Raw genomic sequence first — 16,938 nt, forward strand, 5'->3', positions numbered from 1 at the left:
GATAAACCTTTATTTATTGAAGTGCACAGAAGTGGCATCAGCCCCAGGGCTGGGCCACCCCACCTTCGTCAGGTTGGTGCCTGTCACTGGTCCACGCGGTTCCAGGCTGCTATCGGTGCTCGGGCCTGGCGTCTGAGCCCCGACCTGGAGGTGGTGCTGGCCCTGGTGGTGCTGGGGTTGAATGCCCTGAGTGTGCTGCGGGGCTGTCCTTGCTCTGGGGAGCCTCAGGCTCCAGGCCGTTCCCCGGCACGGCAAGTCCTGTTGATGGTGCTGGTGACCTCCCGCCCACCCTCCAGCTCGGTGCTCAGCAGGGGCTGCAGGGGCCGCGCCTCATCCCGGGGCCTTGGCCTGGCCGCGGGGCGCCTCACCACAGCTCCTCAGGGTGCTGCAGGGTGACAGTAGCAGAGTCAGCACGCAGCAGGTCCCCGGTCTGGAACACATTATTTAGACAAACACTGTATGCTGTTGCTCGCCCCCAGACGGGCAGCTCAGGCATGGCACGGCTCGCCCCTGCCCTGCCACACTTAAAACATCCTCCCTGTGACCGTTGGCTACACATATACTTGAGTGTTGGGAGACTAGTTTTGGGGACACATGCCTGACAGGCCACTGGGACAGGCATGTGCCCCATACTTGAGCTAACTGTGGTGCCGCACCCTCCTGCTCTCCACACCCACATACCCAGGCCCGCCAGCCTTGTGGGCAGAGTGCATGCTGGCAGCGGGCAGGTGTGGGTCCTGGCCACGCGCCCACGCGGGGCCAGCCCGCTGCGGGCTGCCTGCCTCCCAGAGGCCACCACGTGGCTCTTGCTCAGGAACTGATCAGGAAACCTTAGGACTAGGACGGCCTGCTCCCTGGGAACCCGGGGACGGCCCGCCAGGCAGCAGGTGTACGGAAGCCCGTGGATGGTGACGCACTTGCCCGTATTTATCCGCCCACAGGACCCATCACACTGTCCCCGTGGTCTGAACAGGCCACCCGCATACCGCTCACTTCCCACCGTAACCACTCGGCTTTGCTTTGTCTCTGTAGCGCTCTGTGCTCCGCGGGTGCGCTGTTAAGCCCACCGCCAGCTGCACCTGCCCAGGGCGTCCCCGCATTGTCCCCCCTCCAGGCGCTGTAATAAAAGCAGTTTTCACTCGGACCTTGTCTGAACGTTGGTTTCTTTTCCAGTAACAGGGCAGTGATGCAAGCTGCCCCACAAGCAGGGGACGCCTCATGCACCCCACCCCGTCACGGCGCTCCTAGCGGCGGCCGTGGAGCCCAACAGTGTGCCCTTTTTATTTCTAGCTCTACTGGGGATTGGACCCAAGCATGTCCGATCCCCAAGACAGCCCATCTGGGGCCCAGCTAGTGGCAGAATCCGGGCCCGATGCCAGCCAGCCTCAACACGGGTGGCTCAGCCTCTGCCTTGGATGAACCTGAAGGGCCCGTCCCTTGCTTGGGGGTGGGGGAGGCTGCCTAAGCCCCTCCTCTCTGCATTCATTTCACCACCACCCGGTTTGGAAAATAGGTACCTTTATTGAACAGCAAGCTGGGCAGCCCGAGTTGCCAGGGGCTGCGCACCAGCAGGAGTGCAGTTTACACTGGCCAAGGGGACCCCGGGCCATTCACAGCTTCACTGAGCTTTGTACATTCAGCTGGCATGGGACAGGACAGCCGTGCCAGCCAGGTGCCCACTGGGCGCTGAGTGGACATACCGGGGGCCGGGCCCTCGGCCTGGGAGCAGCATGTGCCAGGCACAGGGTGGACAGGGATACGGATGTCTGTTCCCCAAAAAGGCAGCCCCTGCCCACCCCCGCACAGCCCAGCTTTGGAATCTAGGCCCAAACATCTCCCAGGGCCGAGCCAGGCGTGGCCGCCGACCCAAGCGTGGCCCAGCCCAGGGTCAGTCCGGGTCAGTCCAGATCGACCAGCCGGGGGCTGACGCAAACTGACCGCCCATCTTTGGACAAGCTGCTCAGCTGGAACCTGGTCTCCTCGGATATGCCAAACTGCTCCAAAGGGTCCTGCGGGGCGGACGCAGCGACGGTGAGGGGAGCGCGCGAGGCTGGCCCTGCCCCGGTCCTCCCTCCCCGCACTCACCTTGCCTGTCATCTTCTGAATCTCGTTCCTGTAGAAGACGAGGCTCCTCCGCATGTATTCGTAGCTACAAAAGACAGCGGCGCGCCTGGTCAGGGGCGCAGGCAGCTGCAGCGCCCGCACCCCCCAGCTGGCCCCAAGCCCACCTGGCCTGACGCAGCGCCTCTGTCCACTGCTCACGCTGCTCCCGGCTGCAGCACTCAAAGTGGTACTTCCTCTCAGGGTCCTCCACAAAGCCTGCGGGGAAGCAGCCACCTCAGGTCTGTCCCCACCTGGCCACGCCCTGCCGGGGCCGAGAACTCCTCCCCCCTGGTCCCTGCTGCTGCTCTGCCGTCCAATTAAATGTCATCCTCCAAAGGGTTCCAGGTCCAGGCTGGAACCAATGACCCTCAGACCAGTGAAACTGTCTGAAATAGGGTCCATGTAGATAGAAAGGCGTGAGCTCTGAAGTCGGTAGTGTCTTTTTTTTATTTATTTTTTGGTGGTACTGGGGTTCCTGGAAACCCTTCTAACTCCGGGCTACACTCCCAGACCTATTTTATGTTTTTATTTGAAAACAGGGTCTCTTTAAGCCAACGCGGCTGGCTTCAAATCTGCGCAATCCTCCTGTGTCCACCTCCCAAGCGCGGGGATTACAAGCGTGCGCCACCACGCCCGGCTATTTTTTGAAGGTGGGTAAGTAACTATGATTGAAAACAGGGGTGTCCCACCTCTGAACCACCCTACTTTATTTTACTGTATTTTTGTTGTTGCTGTTGTTGTTATTGGAGTTTGAACCTAGAAACATTCTACCTCCAGGCTATACCCCTAGACCTATTTTGTATTTTATTTGGCAAGAGAATCTCAGTAAGCTGCTGAGGCTGGCTTCAAACCTGTCCAACCCTCCTGTCTCAGCCTCCCAAGTACATGGATTACAAACGTGCGCCACCAGGCCCGGCTCCCTAGCCCTATTTTTTATTTATTCTGAAAAAGGATCTAAGTTGCAGAGGGCCTAAGTAGCTGAGGCTGGTTGCGAACCTACGGTCCTATTTCAGCCTCCCAAGTAGTGGGAGGTGCAGGTACAAACCTGTACCGCCAAGCTCGGCTTATTTTTAAATTTTTTAAAAATTTTTTTGGTTTTACTGAAAGTGGAACCCAGGGGCTTTTCTACCTCTGGGCTATATTCCCAGACCTATTTTTTTTTTTTTTTTTTTTTTGGTGGAGGTACTGGGGTTTCTGGAAGCCCTTCTACCTCTGGGCTACACTCCCAGATCTATTTTTACATTTTTATTTGGAAACAGGGTCTCCTAAGCCAGCGCGCGCGGCTGGCTTCAAACCTGCGAGATCCTCCTGTCTCCGCCTCTCAAGCGCGGGGATTACAAGCGTGCGCCACCACGCCGGGCTTCCCAGACCTATTTTATACTTTTGGAAACAGGGTCTCAGGAGCTGAGGCTGACTTTGAACCTGTGCAATCCTCCTGTCTCAGCCTCCCAAGCACTGGGGTTACAAGCGTGCACCACTACACCCGGCTTGGCTTATTATTTATTTTTTTTAATGATCTTGCCAGGTTGATGAGAGTCTCGGTATTTGCTGAGGCTGTTCCCGACCTGCAATCCTCCTGTCTTGGCCTCCCAAGTACTGGGATTACGGGCATGAGCCACCAAGCCCAGCTCTGACTAGTGTCTGTTGTGCGTGTGGTACTGTGAACTTAGAGGTGTTCTACCTCCAAGTTATACCCTCGGCCCTGTTTTTTATTTTTTATTTTTGGTTGGTGGGTCTGGGGATGGAACCCAGGGTAATTCGACCTCCGAGCTACATCCCCTGCCCTATTTTTTATTCTTTATTTTGAGATAGTCTCACTAAGTTGCAGAGGGCCTAATAAGTAGCTGAGGCTGTCCTCAAACCGCGATCCTCCAGTCTCAGCCTCCCAAATGCTGGGATGACAAGCGTGCGCCACCGCACCTGGCTCCCTATTTTGTTTTTAAACAAGGTCCCACTATGTTGCTGACTTTCAATACTTGCTTAAGGTGGCCCCCAAACCTGAGAATTTTCTTTACTTAATCTCCAAAGTACTGGAGTTACAGGAGCGGACCACCACGCCGACCTAACGTGTCTTTTTTTTTTTTCCTTTCTTTTTGGTGTCAATGGGGATTGAACCCAGGGGCATTTTACCTCTGAACGACACCCCCAGTCCTTTTTATTTTTTTGAAAGGTCTCACTAGGTTGAGGAGAATCGACTTGCTGAGGCTGTCCTCAAACTTTTGATCCTCCTGTCTCAGCCTCTCAAGTATGGATTACAAGCATGTGCTGCCACAGCCAGCTTATTTCTTATTCTGAAACAGTGTCTCAGTACTTGATATCTTTTTATAAGGGGAAAATAATCCAGGCATGGTGCCACACACCTATATCCCCAATGCTCTTGAAGCTGAGATGGGAGGATCATAGTTTGAGGGCAGCCTCAGCAACTTAGTGAGGCCTTCCGCAACTTAGACCCTGTTTCAAAATAAAAATAAGAGCTGGGTGTGATAGCGCACGCTTGTAATCCCAGTACTTGGGAGGCTGAGAAAGGAGGATCACAGGTTTGTTGCTGGCTTCAGCTACATGGTGAGGCCCTCCATAACCTAATAAGAACCTGTTTCAAAATAAAGAATAGGATTGGGAGGCTGAGACAGAAGGATCCCAGTTCATGGACAACCTTCAGCTACTTAGAGAGGCTGTTTGCAACTCAGTGAGACCCTGTTTCAAAAAATAAAGAATAAAGCCGGGCGTGGTGGCGCACGCTTGTAATCCCAGCATTCGGGAGGCTGAGACCCGGAGGATCGCGGTTCGCGGACAGCCTCAGCTACTTAGTGAGGCCCTCTGCAACTCAGTGAGACCCGGTTTCAAAATAAAGGATAAAAAATAGGGCAGGGGGTGTAGCTCAGAGGTTGAATGCCCCTGGGTTCCATCCCCAAACCCGCAAAAAAAAAAAATAATAATAATAATAATAATAATTAAAAAAATAAGAATAGAGAATAAAAAATAGGGCTTGGGATGTAGCTCAGAAGTACAATGCCCCTGGGTTCCATCCCAGTACCAAAAAAAAAAAAAAAAGAATTGCCAGGCGTGTTGGCTCACGCTTATCATGCCAGAATTTGGGAGGCTGAGACAGGAGGATCCCAGTTCACAGCCAGCCTCAGCTACTTGGTGAGGCCCTTTGCAACTCAGTGAGACCCTGTTTCAAAATAAATAAGCTGGGCGTGGTGGCACACTCTTGTAATCCCCAGCATTCAGGAGGACTGCCTTTCCCCAAAAGCCTCAGCTCCTTGGTGAGGCCGTTTGCAACTCAGTGAGACCATATTTCAAAATAAAGACTAAAAAATAGGGCTGGGAGTGTAGCTTGGAGGTAGAATACCCCTGGGATCCATCCCCAGAACAGCAAAAATAAAATAATAATAGTAATAATACTATAATAATAATAATAATAAAAGGAGGAAATATAGATACAGACAGGACGATGAGTAGAAACACCACTTAAGAAAGTGGAGGAGAAGCTCTTAAGATCGCAGGACAGGGGCCTCAGGAGGAAAGGGCCCTGACCACACCTGCAGCTCAGGTTCCACCCAAGGGGCCGGGTCCATTGTTGCTGACATCCAAGCTACCTGGCCTACGCCACTGCAGGCACAGCCACTCCCAGGAGAGGAACAGGGTTCCGCCTTCCCCGCGGACCTGACCGCACTCGACGGTCGGGAGGCCCCCAGGACCCGCACGCAGGCGGGCGCGGCGGGTGCCCTTGGCCGCGGGGACACTCACTGATGGAGAAGGCGTTCGGCTCCTCCTGGACCACTCTGCAGCGCTCCAGCAGCAGGGCTCCGACGGGCTGCGCGAGACAGGGGCGTGAGCGCCGGCCCCCGCGCGGGACCCCCCGCAGCCCGGCGCGCGCCTACCTCGGCCTCGTCCGTCCGGAAGTAGAAGAGGAAGTTGACCACCAGCTTCACCAGCCGCCGCTTGGCCACTGCGGGCACAGCGCGGGCTCAGCGCGGGCGCCGCGCCGCCGCAGACCCCCGCCCGGCGCGCCCGCCCGGCCCGCTCACCGCTGCCCTTCTTGGGGCCCCGCATGCCCAGCTCCGCCGCCAGCTCGGCCGGCTGCCGGGACAGCGCCCGCAGCTCCTTCTCGTTGTAGCGCATGGCAGGCACCGTGGGATCCGGGGTCCAGGGCGCAGAGGGCACAGCGCGCCCTCCTTGCGGGCCGCGGTCCCCGCTCGCCCTGCGGCCCGCGCCACAAAGGTCTCAGGGCGCCGTCCCGGAAGTCCCACCGGGGCGACTGCGCCTGCGCGCCGCGGACCGGCCACCCGGCCCGCCGCCGCTACGTGGCGCTGGCGTGCGGAGGGCTGTACAAGGAACCCTCCGTCTTTATACACCCATAAATTACGGTTTAGGGGGTGGAGACAGAGTCACAGGCGGCGCTCCTTGCCTAGGCCTATAGGCGCAGCTGTACCGAAAGATGTTTCAGGGAGTCACAGCCCGCGTAAAGTCTCGCGAGAGCCAGGCCCGCGCGATTTAGAACCCACCGAGAGTTCGTTGGAAACCCTGTGCGCACGCGCACCTCCAGGTCCACCCCGCCTCTCGCGCCTTTAGACCGCTTTTTCCGTACAGCTGGGCGGGCCGCGCGTGCGCAGTCGACACCCCCGCCCCGATTTCCGCCGGAAGTGGATTTTTAGCCCCGTGGCGCGCATGCGCAGGACGGGGCCTTAGCGGTCGCCAAGAAGTTCCCCGCTTCGCCACTTCGGGCCGGGTGAGGAGCGGCGAGAGCTCAAGGTGGCGGCTGTGGGGCCCCTCGGAGCTCGCCGGAGGGTGGGCGGGTGTGGTGCGGGCGCCTGCAGCGGGCCGCAGGGCCCGGGGCGCGACCGCGGCCGCCCCGGCACGCCCTCTCGCGAGGCCCGTTGGCGCCAGGTCCAGGGTCGAGGCCCGGCATTGTGTGTTAGCTGTCAGGCTTTCGGGTTTGGCGGCTCAGTGCATCCCCGTGGGCTCTTCATCCCCTTTGAAAGTAACCCGGGAGCCGCCATCCCAGGTCCTGGGGAAGCTGAGACAGGAGGATCGCGTGTTCGAGGACAGCCTCAGCGAGTAGTGTGACTTCGTCCATCTAGCGAGACCCCGTTTCAAAAAAAAAAAAAAGAAAAAGAAAAATAGAGCTGAGCGTCTAGGCAGGAGGTAGAATGCCCCTAGGTTCAAGCTCCAGTGCCAAAAATAATAATAAAATGGCAACAATAATAATAATGGTGGTGGTGGTGATGCAGGGCGGCAGCGTCAGCTACAGGACGTTATCCGACCTGCTGTGTGCAAAGGGCCTTAGGGCCTGGATGCCCGAGATCGCCGCCCGCCCCACCCTGCGAGAAATAGGTTGTTTGCTGGATTTGAGGAGAGTTTTCACCGAAAACTAATCTATTTCTGGCCCTAACCTCAGGAAACAATCAGATCTTTAGGAATTTTTTTAGTTTGCTTTGGTACTGGAGATTGGTACTGGTCTCTTTTTTTTTTTTTTTTTTTTTTTTGCGGGTCTGGGGATGGAACTCAGGGGCATTCAACCTCCGAGCTATATACCCAGCCCTATTTTTTATTCTTTACCTTGAGACAGGGTCTCACTAAGTTGCAGACAGCCTCACTTAGTAGCTGAGGCTGTCTGCGAACCCTGATCCTCTGATCTCAGCCTCCCGAATGCTGGGAATACAAGCGTGGCTTCCCCTTCAAATTTCCAACATCCCATGCATCTGTTGGTTGTGTTTTCTAGGAGTTTTAAACACATTGATTCCCCATCTTTCCGCTCTGCCTTGTACAGCAGAGCTGCTGTTCCAGAACTTGGTTTCCTTGTTTTTTGACTATTTTCTTTTCAGTCTGCCTGACTGTTCTATCATAAATCTTGGTTGCTTTTGAAAAGGTAGATGATTTCACTTTTCTTTGAGTTCTTGTTTGTTTAAAAATTTTTTTGCAGGTGTGGGGATGGAACCCAGGGGCATTCTACCTCAGAGCTACAGCCTCTGCCCTAGTTTTTATACTTTAATTTGAAACAAGGTCTCACTAAGTTGCAGAGGGCCTCACTAAGTAGCTGAGGCTGTCCGCGAACCACGATCCTGCCATCTCAGCCTCCCAAATGCTGAGATTACAAGCGAGCGCCACCACGCCTGGCTCAAAAATGTATTTCTTTTCTCTCACACTTAAAGTATAAAATGGGTCCACACGACTGATTTCTTCCTGAAGGGATGTCCTTCCTCTTCCAGCTCCTAGGGGCAGCCCACAGCTCATGGGCTCCGGGACCCTTCCTCCGCCAGCAGTACAGTATCTCCCAGGATCTCTCTGATTGAGGTGTTCTTGTGAGGACCTGTGAGGACACTTAAATCCATTTGTAGGGTCCATTTTGCTGGGAGGGGTAACGGATTCTGGGCATAAGGATGTCTTTGGGCGCTGTCATTCATCCAGTCTTCTGGGGCCTGTCTCGGATTTCACCCCTTGGGTTTAAACCAGAGGCCTGTGGCAGGCTTTGAACAGTCCAAATAGAGTGTTGGGTGATTAGAGAAAGATGCCAGGAGAACCAGGCGTGGTGGCACACACTTGTAATCCCAGCATTTGAGAGGCTGAGACCGGAAGTTCGGGGTTCGCAGGCAGCCTCAGCTACTTAGGCCCTTTGCAACTCCATGAGACCCTGCTTCAAAAATACAGAATAAAAAATAGGACCGGGGTGTAGCTCATAGCTCGAGGGAGAATGCCCCGGGTTCCATCCCCAGTACCACACACACGCCAAAAAAGATGCCCAGAGCTCAGGTCTGACTGAGCCCAATAGAATCTGGGAATGGCGGCCCACTTTTAGGACTTTATTTTATTTTAGAGTCTTTTTTGGCTCCAACCAGTTCTTGACTATGTCTTGTCATTAGTCAGTGGGATTCCGAAGATCAGTGTCTTGGCTTCTAGCAAATTTTCAAAGACCTGGTGAAATAGAAGTTAGGTTGTGAGGAGTACACGTGGCCGGCCAGAATGCGAGGCTGGAGGGGAGTGAGAGGCTCGCTTGGCCCAGGGAGCTTCTTGGAGGCAGTGTGTCTTTGCCAGGTCTGGCTTGTCTGCCCTGCTTGGGCTTCTCTGGGTGTCTGTGGCCGGTCTCTCCTCTGCGCTTGATGGGCTGGGTGACTTCCTCCTCACCCCCAGCCGCTGAGAGGTGCCCCAAGGCCCGGGTCTGCCTCTGAAGGCCGGTCTAGCCTCTGCTCTGTAGGCCCGGACTTGGGGAGACCCAAGCGGTGGAGTGGTTCCCAGGGAGCGTGCAGCCACAGCCCTGCTGGTCGGAGCCCTCACAGTCCCTCCTCTGCCTCTGCAGACTTCCCCCTGTCCTGTGACGCCCCAAGACCTTCACCATGGACTTCCAGCACCGCCCGGGGGGCAAGACGGGGAGCGGGGGCGTGGCCTCCTCCTCTGAGAGCAACCGGGACCGCAGGGAGCGCCTCCGGCAGCTGGCCCTGGAAACCATCGACATCAACAAGGTGGGTCTGACATCAACAAGGTGGGTCTGCACCATCTCTGCGGGGGGGGGGGGTGTCTTTCAGGACAAAGAGGGCACGCTGAGGGGCTCCTGGTCACCTGGAGGTTCCAGCCCGGGAGCGTGGCCCGTGCCAAGTCCTCAGAGGCCTCCCACCAGGACGCACCCCAGGGCTCCGAAAGGCTGTCAGAGCGCCGTGCTTTCCCTGGGCGGAGGCGGCGGAGGCTGAGCAAGCCCAGTCTTTCTCGCCTGGACCCCTGACCACAGGGCAGTGATCGTCTTTTCTTTTCTTCTCCAGGATCCATATTTTATGAAAAACCACCTGGGATCCTATGAGTGCAAACTCTGCCTGACGCTTCATAACAATGAGGTATGCTTTGGGGCCGGCCTGGCCCAGGCTTCCTGACCGCCACCCCGCAGAGGTCCCCTTGGCTCCCCTCGGCATACCCTGCCTCCAGCACTTCGTCCTGGCCAGCCCGGCGGGCCAGGAAGCCCAGTTGGCCGCCCGTCTCACTCCACGTCTGTTCTTTTATTGTTAATTCAGAGACGAGAACAGAAAGGCCTCTCCCCTAGCCGGGCGTGGTGGCGCACGCTTGTAATCCCCGCGCTTGGGAGGCAGAGACAGGAGGATCGCGCAGGTTCAAAGCCAGCCGCGCGCGCTGGCTTAGGAGACCCTGTTTCCAAATAAAAAAGTATAAAAAATAGGTCTGGGAGTGTAGCCCGGAGGTAGAAGGGCTTCCAGGAACCCCAGTACCACCAAAAAAAAAAAAAAAAAAAGAAAGGCCTCTCCCTGGGCCTTGCTTCACAGTGTCCACCAGAGCCACTAGTTGGTGCAAAAGCAGGCCCGTCCCCGCCTGCGTTCTTGGCCCCAATGGCCCCCACTGCAGTTTGCTGGGGCCTTTGCAGTCTTTTTTATTATTATTATTATTATTATTGATGCCGTTATAACCGTGTGAGGGCGCGAGACGCACCAAGAGCAGTCAGCGGCAGCGCGGACGGTCTGTATCCGATCCCGCAAGTGACGTCAGGCGCCCCGAGGAGGTGAGGCCAGGAAGGGCCAGTCCCTGCCGCAGAATGGCTTTGTCCTTTTGCACATCCTGGACACACTCAATTTGTCTTCTGACTTGCTCACGACTAAACTACTTCAGTGAGCAGTCCTGTCCGTCAGCGTCCCCTCGGATGGGGGACACCGGGCCGGTCGTTCTCCGGGGTGGGCATCGTTAGCCCTGCAGGGTGCCGAGCAAGATGACCAGGTGGCCCCTGGGTAGGCGTGTGTCCTGCTCAGGAGGGCGGGGCCTGGTGGGCCCTGCTCTGCTGGACACTGTCGCAGTGTGCCAGGTAAGCATGCACACCCCTGCAGGGGGCCGCAGGCCACTCGTGGTGCACAAGTCCACGGCTTCTCAGGTGCGCGCTCAGGCCTGTCACGCAGGCCTGCTGGCGCTGTTTCTTTGCCCTGCCCTGTATCCTCCAGCCTCCCGTCCCTGCTGGCAAAGGCTGGCCCTGCTTGTCCCAAATCCCCTCCTGTCCCGGGAAGAGCTGTGGGTCTTCTCCAGCCTTGGTGGCATGCTCTGCTTTCCCTTCCGCAGGGCAGCTACCTCGCCCATACCCAAGGGAAGAAGCATCAGACCAACTTGTGAGTACCTTGCTCCCCTCCAGTGCAGCTTGGGGCACCTCAAGCCTGGGGCGGGGGGGGGGGGTGTGAAGCCAGCCTGGCTGTGTCTGGGGGGTCATCTCCAAGGTCGCACAGATGTGGGCGTGGGTGAGGAAGCTGTACCTGGTATCAGCTGCCTGGCCGGCTGGAGACTGAGGCCTCTGGGCAGAGTGGGAGCGTGGGGCTCCCCAGCCGTCCTGCGTCCTGCTCCACACAGCCCCGGCCCTCCAGCCACCTTGCGGAGCAGCCCAAGGCCACGGGGGCCTGTGGCCTTGCCAGCCTGCGAGGGCTACAGTGCCGTCCCACTGCAGGGCCCGGCGAGCAGCCAAGGAGGCCAAGGAGGCCCCCGCCCAGCCAGCACCCGAGAAGGTCAAGGTGGAGGTGAAGAAGTTTGTGAAGATTGGCCGCCCGGGCTACAAAGGTGCGTGGGTAGCCACCCGCCGCTGCCCGCCGTAAGCGAGCTCTTTGGGCCCAGACTACACAGAGCTCCCGTCCCCCACCACGGCCCCCGCAGCTCCCCGGAGCTCAGCCCCGCCCGCCTGCCCCGTGGGGCACTGGGAATTCTCTGCTGAGGGCAAGGGCACGCTGGGGGAGGGAGTGCGCCCAGGAACCCCCTTGTGTTGAGCCGAGTGGCTTCTTGTAACTCCAGAGGCGGAAGGGGAGAATAGCCTATTCACTGGGCAGGCGCTCCGGGTGCTAGGAGTCCTTCACAAGTGGTGGGCGCGTGGGGCACGGTGGGTGTGCCGGTGATCGCAGTACTTGGGAGGCTGAGACAGGAGGGCTGCAGGTGTGAGGCCAAGCTCAGCAGCTTTGCAAGAGCCTATTTGAAAGTAAAAAGATGCAGGGAGTATAGCCTGCACATAGGACATTCTTGGGTTCAATTCTCAGGACCGTTATTGGACATTTTGTGAATAGGCCCCCTGGAGGAGACCTGCAGTCCAAAGGCCCTGGGGCAGCCCACCTGGTGGGCAGGGCTCCTTGGAGTGGCGAGACCTGGCTGGGGGCCCGCTGGGCCAGGTAGTGGAGATACTGCCTGCAGGCAGCCCCCGCCCGATTCAGCCACTGCCTCCAGCAGGCTGCCGTGTCCTAAGGGCTTCCTCTCTCGGTGGCCCTGTACACAGAACCAGGGTTCAGGCTGGCCCCGCTTGGATCCCGGCAAGGTGGCCTGGGGCCCAAAGTCCCTGGCCTTGCTTGGACATGGAGAGGGGCGGGCCCATCTGCAAGGTCTCACCCAGGTGCCCTGCTGTGCCAGGCACCCTCGGCAGCCAGGGTCCTCCCTGAGTCGGCTCCCACAACGTGGGGGCGCTAGACCAACCCGGGCCCCCGCTCCAGGGGCATCAAGGCCCGCGCCTGAGAGCCCTGTTGTTGCAGTGACCAAGCAGAGGGACACGGAGATGGGTCAGCAGAGCCTCCTCTTCCAGGTGAGTGGGCTTCGGGCTCTGGGTAAGGGCCTCCTCAGAGCTGCCCTGAGAGGCAGCACCGCCACTGGCCGTGTCCCTACAGATTGACTACCCCGAGATTGCTGAGGGCATCATGCCCCGCCACCGTTTCATGTCCGCCTACGAGCAGAGGATCGAGCCCCCGGACCGGCGCTGGCAGTACCTGCTGATGGCCGCCGAGCCCTACGAGACCATCGCCTTCAAGGTGGTGTAGCCACCGAGGGAGGGGGCAAGAATGGTGCGGGGGGGGGGCTGGGTGCAGGGGGCCAAGCTGGGGAGAAGCCCAGAGCTAAGGCGGAACCAAGAGCCCTGCACCTCTCTGCCCTGCCAGGTGCCCAGCCGAGAGATCGACAAGGCCGAAGGCAAGTTCTGGACTCACTGGAACAGGGAGACCAAGCAGGTGGGTTCCGTGGGCCGGGTGGCGCGGGGCGGGGCGCTGCCAGGTCCCACCCCGAGGTCCTAGCCGCTGAGCCTGTGTCTCCTCTTAGTTTTTCCTCCAGTTTCACTTCAAGATGGAGAAGCCCCCAGCTCCACCCAGCCTCCCTGCGGGGCCCCCTGGGGTGAAGCGGCCCCCTCCCCCGCTGATGAATGGCTTGCCACCTCGGCCCCCACTGCCTGAGTCTTTGCCCCCACCCCCACCTGGAGGCTTGCCCCTGCCCCCCATGCCCCCCACGGGGCCTGCACCCTCAGGACCCCCCGGCCCGCCCCAGCTACCACCACCTGCTCCCGGGGTCCATCCCCCAGCTCCAGTGGTCCATCCCCCCGCATCTGGGGTCCACCCTCCTGCTCCAGGGGTTCATCCTCCGGCCCCTGGGGTCCACCCCCCAGCACCAGTGGTCCACCCACCAACATCTGGGGTCCACCCCCCTGCGCCGGGGGTCCACCCTCCTGCCCCAGGAGTCCATCCTCCAGCCCCCGGGGTCCATCCACCAGCCCCAGGAGTCCACCCCCCAGCTCCTGGGGTCCACCCTCCCCCATCAGCAGGGGTTCACCCCCAGGCCCCAGGAGTACATCCACCAGCTCCTGCGGTCCACCCGCAGGCACCCGGGGTCCACCCCCAGCCTCCTGGGATCCACCCACAGGCACCCGGGGTCCACCCCCAGCCTCCTGGGGTCCACCCTGCAGCTCCTGGGGTGCACCCTCAGCCTCCTGGGGTCCACCCTTCAAATCCCGGCGTGCACCCCCCAACTCCCATGCCCCCAATGCTGAGGCCGCCTCTCCCCTCCGAAGGCCCTGGGAACATCCCTCCCCCTCCCCCAACCAACTGAAGCCTGGCCTGGGCCCCCTGCAGCCAGCACCTGTGTTTGTACCCTCCCACAGTCCCGAGATTTTGTACTGTCCCCGGAGCCCATTAAACAGCCTCCCCCGTGTCTGCAGTGCCTTGGCGTGGTGGCCTGGCGGGAGGGGGACTGGTTGGGCTGGGCCGCAGATGTACAGCTCTGTCCTCAGCCAGAGGACACCTGCTGGGTGCCCCTGCCTGCGGGTGGGCAGAGGCGGCGGCCTCGCTTGGGGCCAGCAGCCCTGCTGTCCTGGCCCCGCAGTCGGCTTCTCCTGTGGCCCTGGGGAGCTTGCTCCTCAAGGACAGCTTCCTGACCAGTGCAGCCACAGGCCCCTCTATCTGGTGAGACCAAGATAGGTGGCGGCCAGGACAGAGCGCCCTTTGAGGAACAGCCTCCCACCTGCCCGGGCTCCCAGGCTTCGCGGGCTCTGTCCCCCAAGGTCACCTCACGGAGCAGATGAGGCCTTCCTCCCCCACTGTCCTGCCCCTAGCCATTTAAGCCGGGCCACCCAGCCCCTCGCAGCACCCACCATGCCAGGTCCACTCGCTCAGCTGGCCCTGGTGCTCCTGGCCACTGGGGCTGTGCTGGGGGCCGAGATCCTTAGGGAGCAGGAGCCGACCGAGGGCCTCAGCTTCCCCAGAGGCGGAGCATGGCAGCCGGGCAGCCTGCAGGAGCCCCTGTGCCTGGTGACGCTGAGCTGGCCCCGTGGCAGCACTCCGCTGCAGGTTGTGGGGACCCTGGGCAGCGAGGAGCAGGGCTTCCTGGAGGCTGTGCAGGGGGCCCGCTGGGGACCCCAGGACATGGCGGCCTTCGGGGTGTGCGGCCCCAGCGGCTCGCAGGCCTCCCTGCCGGCTCTGCAGCGCTTGGGTGCCTGGCTGGGAGCCCCCGGGGGTCAGCTGCTAGTTCTGCGCCTGCTGGAAGGTACATGGGGTGCTCGGCACCACTCCTGTCAAAGGGTGGAGGGTCCTAAGCAAAGTGGGGTGCTACAGAGCCCCTGGGCCTGATGCCACAGGAGGCAACCGAGGCTGGCATGCTGGCGGAGTCCTGCGTCCCTCCATAGTGTGGGAAAGATGGCTCCTCTCCTCCCCAAGAGGAAGGCCCCTCCCCACAGGCCGGAGCCCTGGGCCTGACCCAAAAGGCCTCCCCAGGAGACAGACCCAGAAACTCCTGGGGGGCAGCTCCACACACACCCTTCAGATGCCACCTGGCATCAGGGAGCGGGCAGGGCTCCCGAAGGCTGGGTTTGGCTCCTGGAGAGGCGCCACCGCAGCCCAGGCTCGCTCTGGCCGCAGTGACCTGGGAGCCGAGGCCCTCGCTGCGGTTCCAGGAGCCCCCCGCTGGAGCCGGCCCCGCGGAGCAGGCGCTGCTGGTGCTGTACCCTGGCCCCGGGCCCGAGGTCACGGTCACCGGCGAGGGGCTGTTGGGTGCCCAGGTACCTGGGAGTTGCATGGGGCCGCCCCTGGGTCACCCGAGCCAGCTTTGCAAGGGAGGGCGGGTGGTTTTCTCTGAAGGTGCTTGGTCAGAGCGGAGCTTGGAGGGGAGGGTGTGGCAGCACCCCCACGAGGCCGCGCCGCGCCCTACCTCCGCAGAGCCTCTGCCCCACGCCCCACACCCGCTACCTGGTGCTGCCCGTGGACCGCCCGGCCGGGGCGTGGAGCGGCTCCGGGCTCGCCCTAACCCTACAGCCCCGCGGAGACGGTAGGCGGCGGGCGGGCAGGAGAGAGGGGAGGGTCGGGCGGCGGGCTGTGCGCTCGGGCGGCCCGTCACCCCGCGCCCACCGCAGGTGCCCCGCTGAGCGCCGCCCAGCTGCAGGCCCTGCTGTTCGGCTCCGACGCCCCCTGCTTCCCGCGGACGACCCCAGTGCTGCTGCTCCTGCCGCGGCTGGGGCCCGAGCCACTGCCCGCACACGGCCAGCTGGACACCGTGCCCTTCCCGGCGCCCAGGTGCGCGGGGGCGCGGGGAGGTGGGGCCGGGCCGCGCAGCCTGGCGCTCACGCCCCTTCCCCCGGGGCCCAGGCCGTCGGAGGAGCCCGAGGAGCTGCTGGCCAGCGCGGACCCCTTCCTGCAGACGCTCGCGCGCCTGGTGCGCACGCTGCGGGGGCCCCGGGCGCCGGCCGCGCCCCCGAGCCTGGCCCTGGACCCCGGCGCGCTGCTCGGCTTCCCGCAGGGCGCGGTCAACCTGTCGGACCCCGCGGCCCTGGAGCGCCTGCTGGACGGCGGCGAGGAGCCGCTGCTGCTGCTGCTGCCGCCCGCCGCGCCCGGCGCCGGGGCCCCCGAGCCGCCGCCGCGCCCCGCGCCCGCGCCCTGGGCCGCCCGCCTGGCCCGCCGCCTGGGCCCCGCGCTGCAGACGGCGGCCGCCGAGCTGCGCGGCCTCCCGGGGCTGCCCCGCGCCGCGGCCCCGCTGCTGGCCCGCCTGCTGGCGCTGTGCCCGGCCGGCGCGGGGGGCCCCGGGGCGCCGCTGCGCGCGCTGCTGCTGCTCCAGGCGCTGCGGGGCCTGCGCGCCGAGTGGCGGGCCGGGCGCGGCCGGGCAAGGCGCCGCGCGGGGGCCCCGGCGGCCGGCGGGCCGTGCGCGCTGCGCGAGCTCCGCGTGGACCTGCGCGCCGAGCGCTCCGTGCTCATCCCCGAGACCTACCAGGCCAACAACTGCCAGGGCGCGTGCGGCTGGCCGCAGTCCGACCGCAACCCGCGCTACGGCAGCCACGTGGTGCTGCTGCTGAAGATGCAGGCCCGCGGGGCCGCCCTGGCGCGCGCCCCGTGCTGCGTGCCCACGGCCTACGCGGGGAAGCTGCTCGTCAGCCTGTCGGAGGAGCGCATCAGCGCCCACCACGTGCCCAACATGGTGGCCACCGAGTGCGGCTGCCGGTGACCCCGCGCGGCCCCCAGGCATCGTCTCCAATAAAGCCCGCAAGCCCGCCTCGGGCTGCGCGCCCACGAGCCGCGGCGTCCTTCTGCCTTCTCGCCGTCCTCCCGCCGCCCCGTCCAGCCCCGTCCTCCGGCCCCGTCCAGGCAC

General features: G+C 61.5%; 3 protein-coding genes across 3 annotated transcripts; 2 read left to right on the top strand and 1 right to left on the bottom strand.

Annotated features, from left to right (window-relative positions):
• Positions 1-1,898: 1,898 nt before the first annotated feature.
• PLEKHJ1 (pleckstrin homology domain containing J1) lies at positions 1,899-6,228 on the bottom strand (the record flags this gene model as incomplete). The annotated part of the gene is made up of 6 exons (XM_080713899.1): positions 1,899-2,009; positions 2,086-2,149; positions 2,229-2,319; positions 5,854-5,920; positions 5,988-6,055; positions 6,135-6,228. The coding sequence occupies 6 exons, from the start codon at positions 6,226-6,228 to the stop codon at positions 1,899-1,901; spliced, it is 495 nt and encodes a 164-aa protein (XP_080570025.1).
• Positions 6,229-9,437: 3,209 nt separating this feature from the next.
• SF3A2 (splicing factor 3a subunit 2) lies at positions 9,438-13,917 on the top strand (the record flags this gene model as incomplete). The annotated part of the gene is made up of 8 exons (XM_080712287.1): positions 9,438-9,563; positions 9,858-9,929; positions 11,146-11,192; positions 11,522-11,631; positions 12,582-12,631; positions 12,714-12,854; positions 12,981-13,049; positions 13,138-13,917. 8 exons carry the CDS (start codon positions 9,438-9,440, stop codon positions 13,915-13,917), a joined length of 1,395 nt encoding a protein of 464 aa, XP_080568413.1.
• Positions 13,918-14,459: 542 nt separating this feature from the next.
• On the top strand, positions 14,460-16,794 carry AMH (anti-Mullerian hormone; the record flags this gene model as incomplete). Its single annotated transcript, XM_080713900.1, has 5 exons — positions 14,460-14,850; positions 15,222-15,361; positions 15,519-15,627; positions 15,713-15,872; positions 15,945-16,794. 5 exons carry the CDS (start codon positions 14,460-14,462, stop codon positions 16,792-16,794), a joined length of 1,650 nt encoding a protein of 549 aa, XP_080570026.1.
• Between the last annotated feature and the right edge of the window lie 144 nt (positions 16,795-16,938).

Source organism: Muscardinus avellanarius, assembly GCF_963383645.1.
Source record: "Muscardinus avellanarius genome assembly, chromosome: 16".
In the NCBI taxonomy this organism is placed as follows: Eukaryota; Metazoa; Chordata; class Mammalia; order Rodentia; family Gliridae; genus Muscardinus; species Muscardinus avellanarius.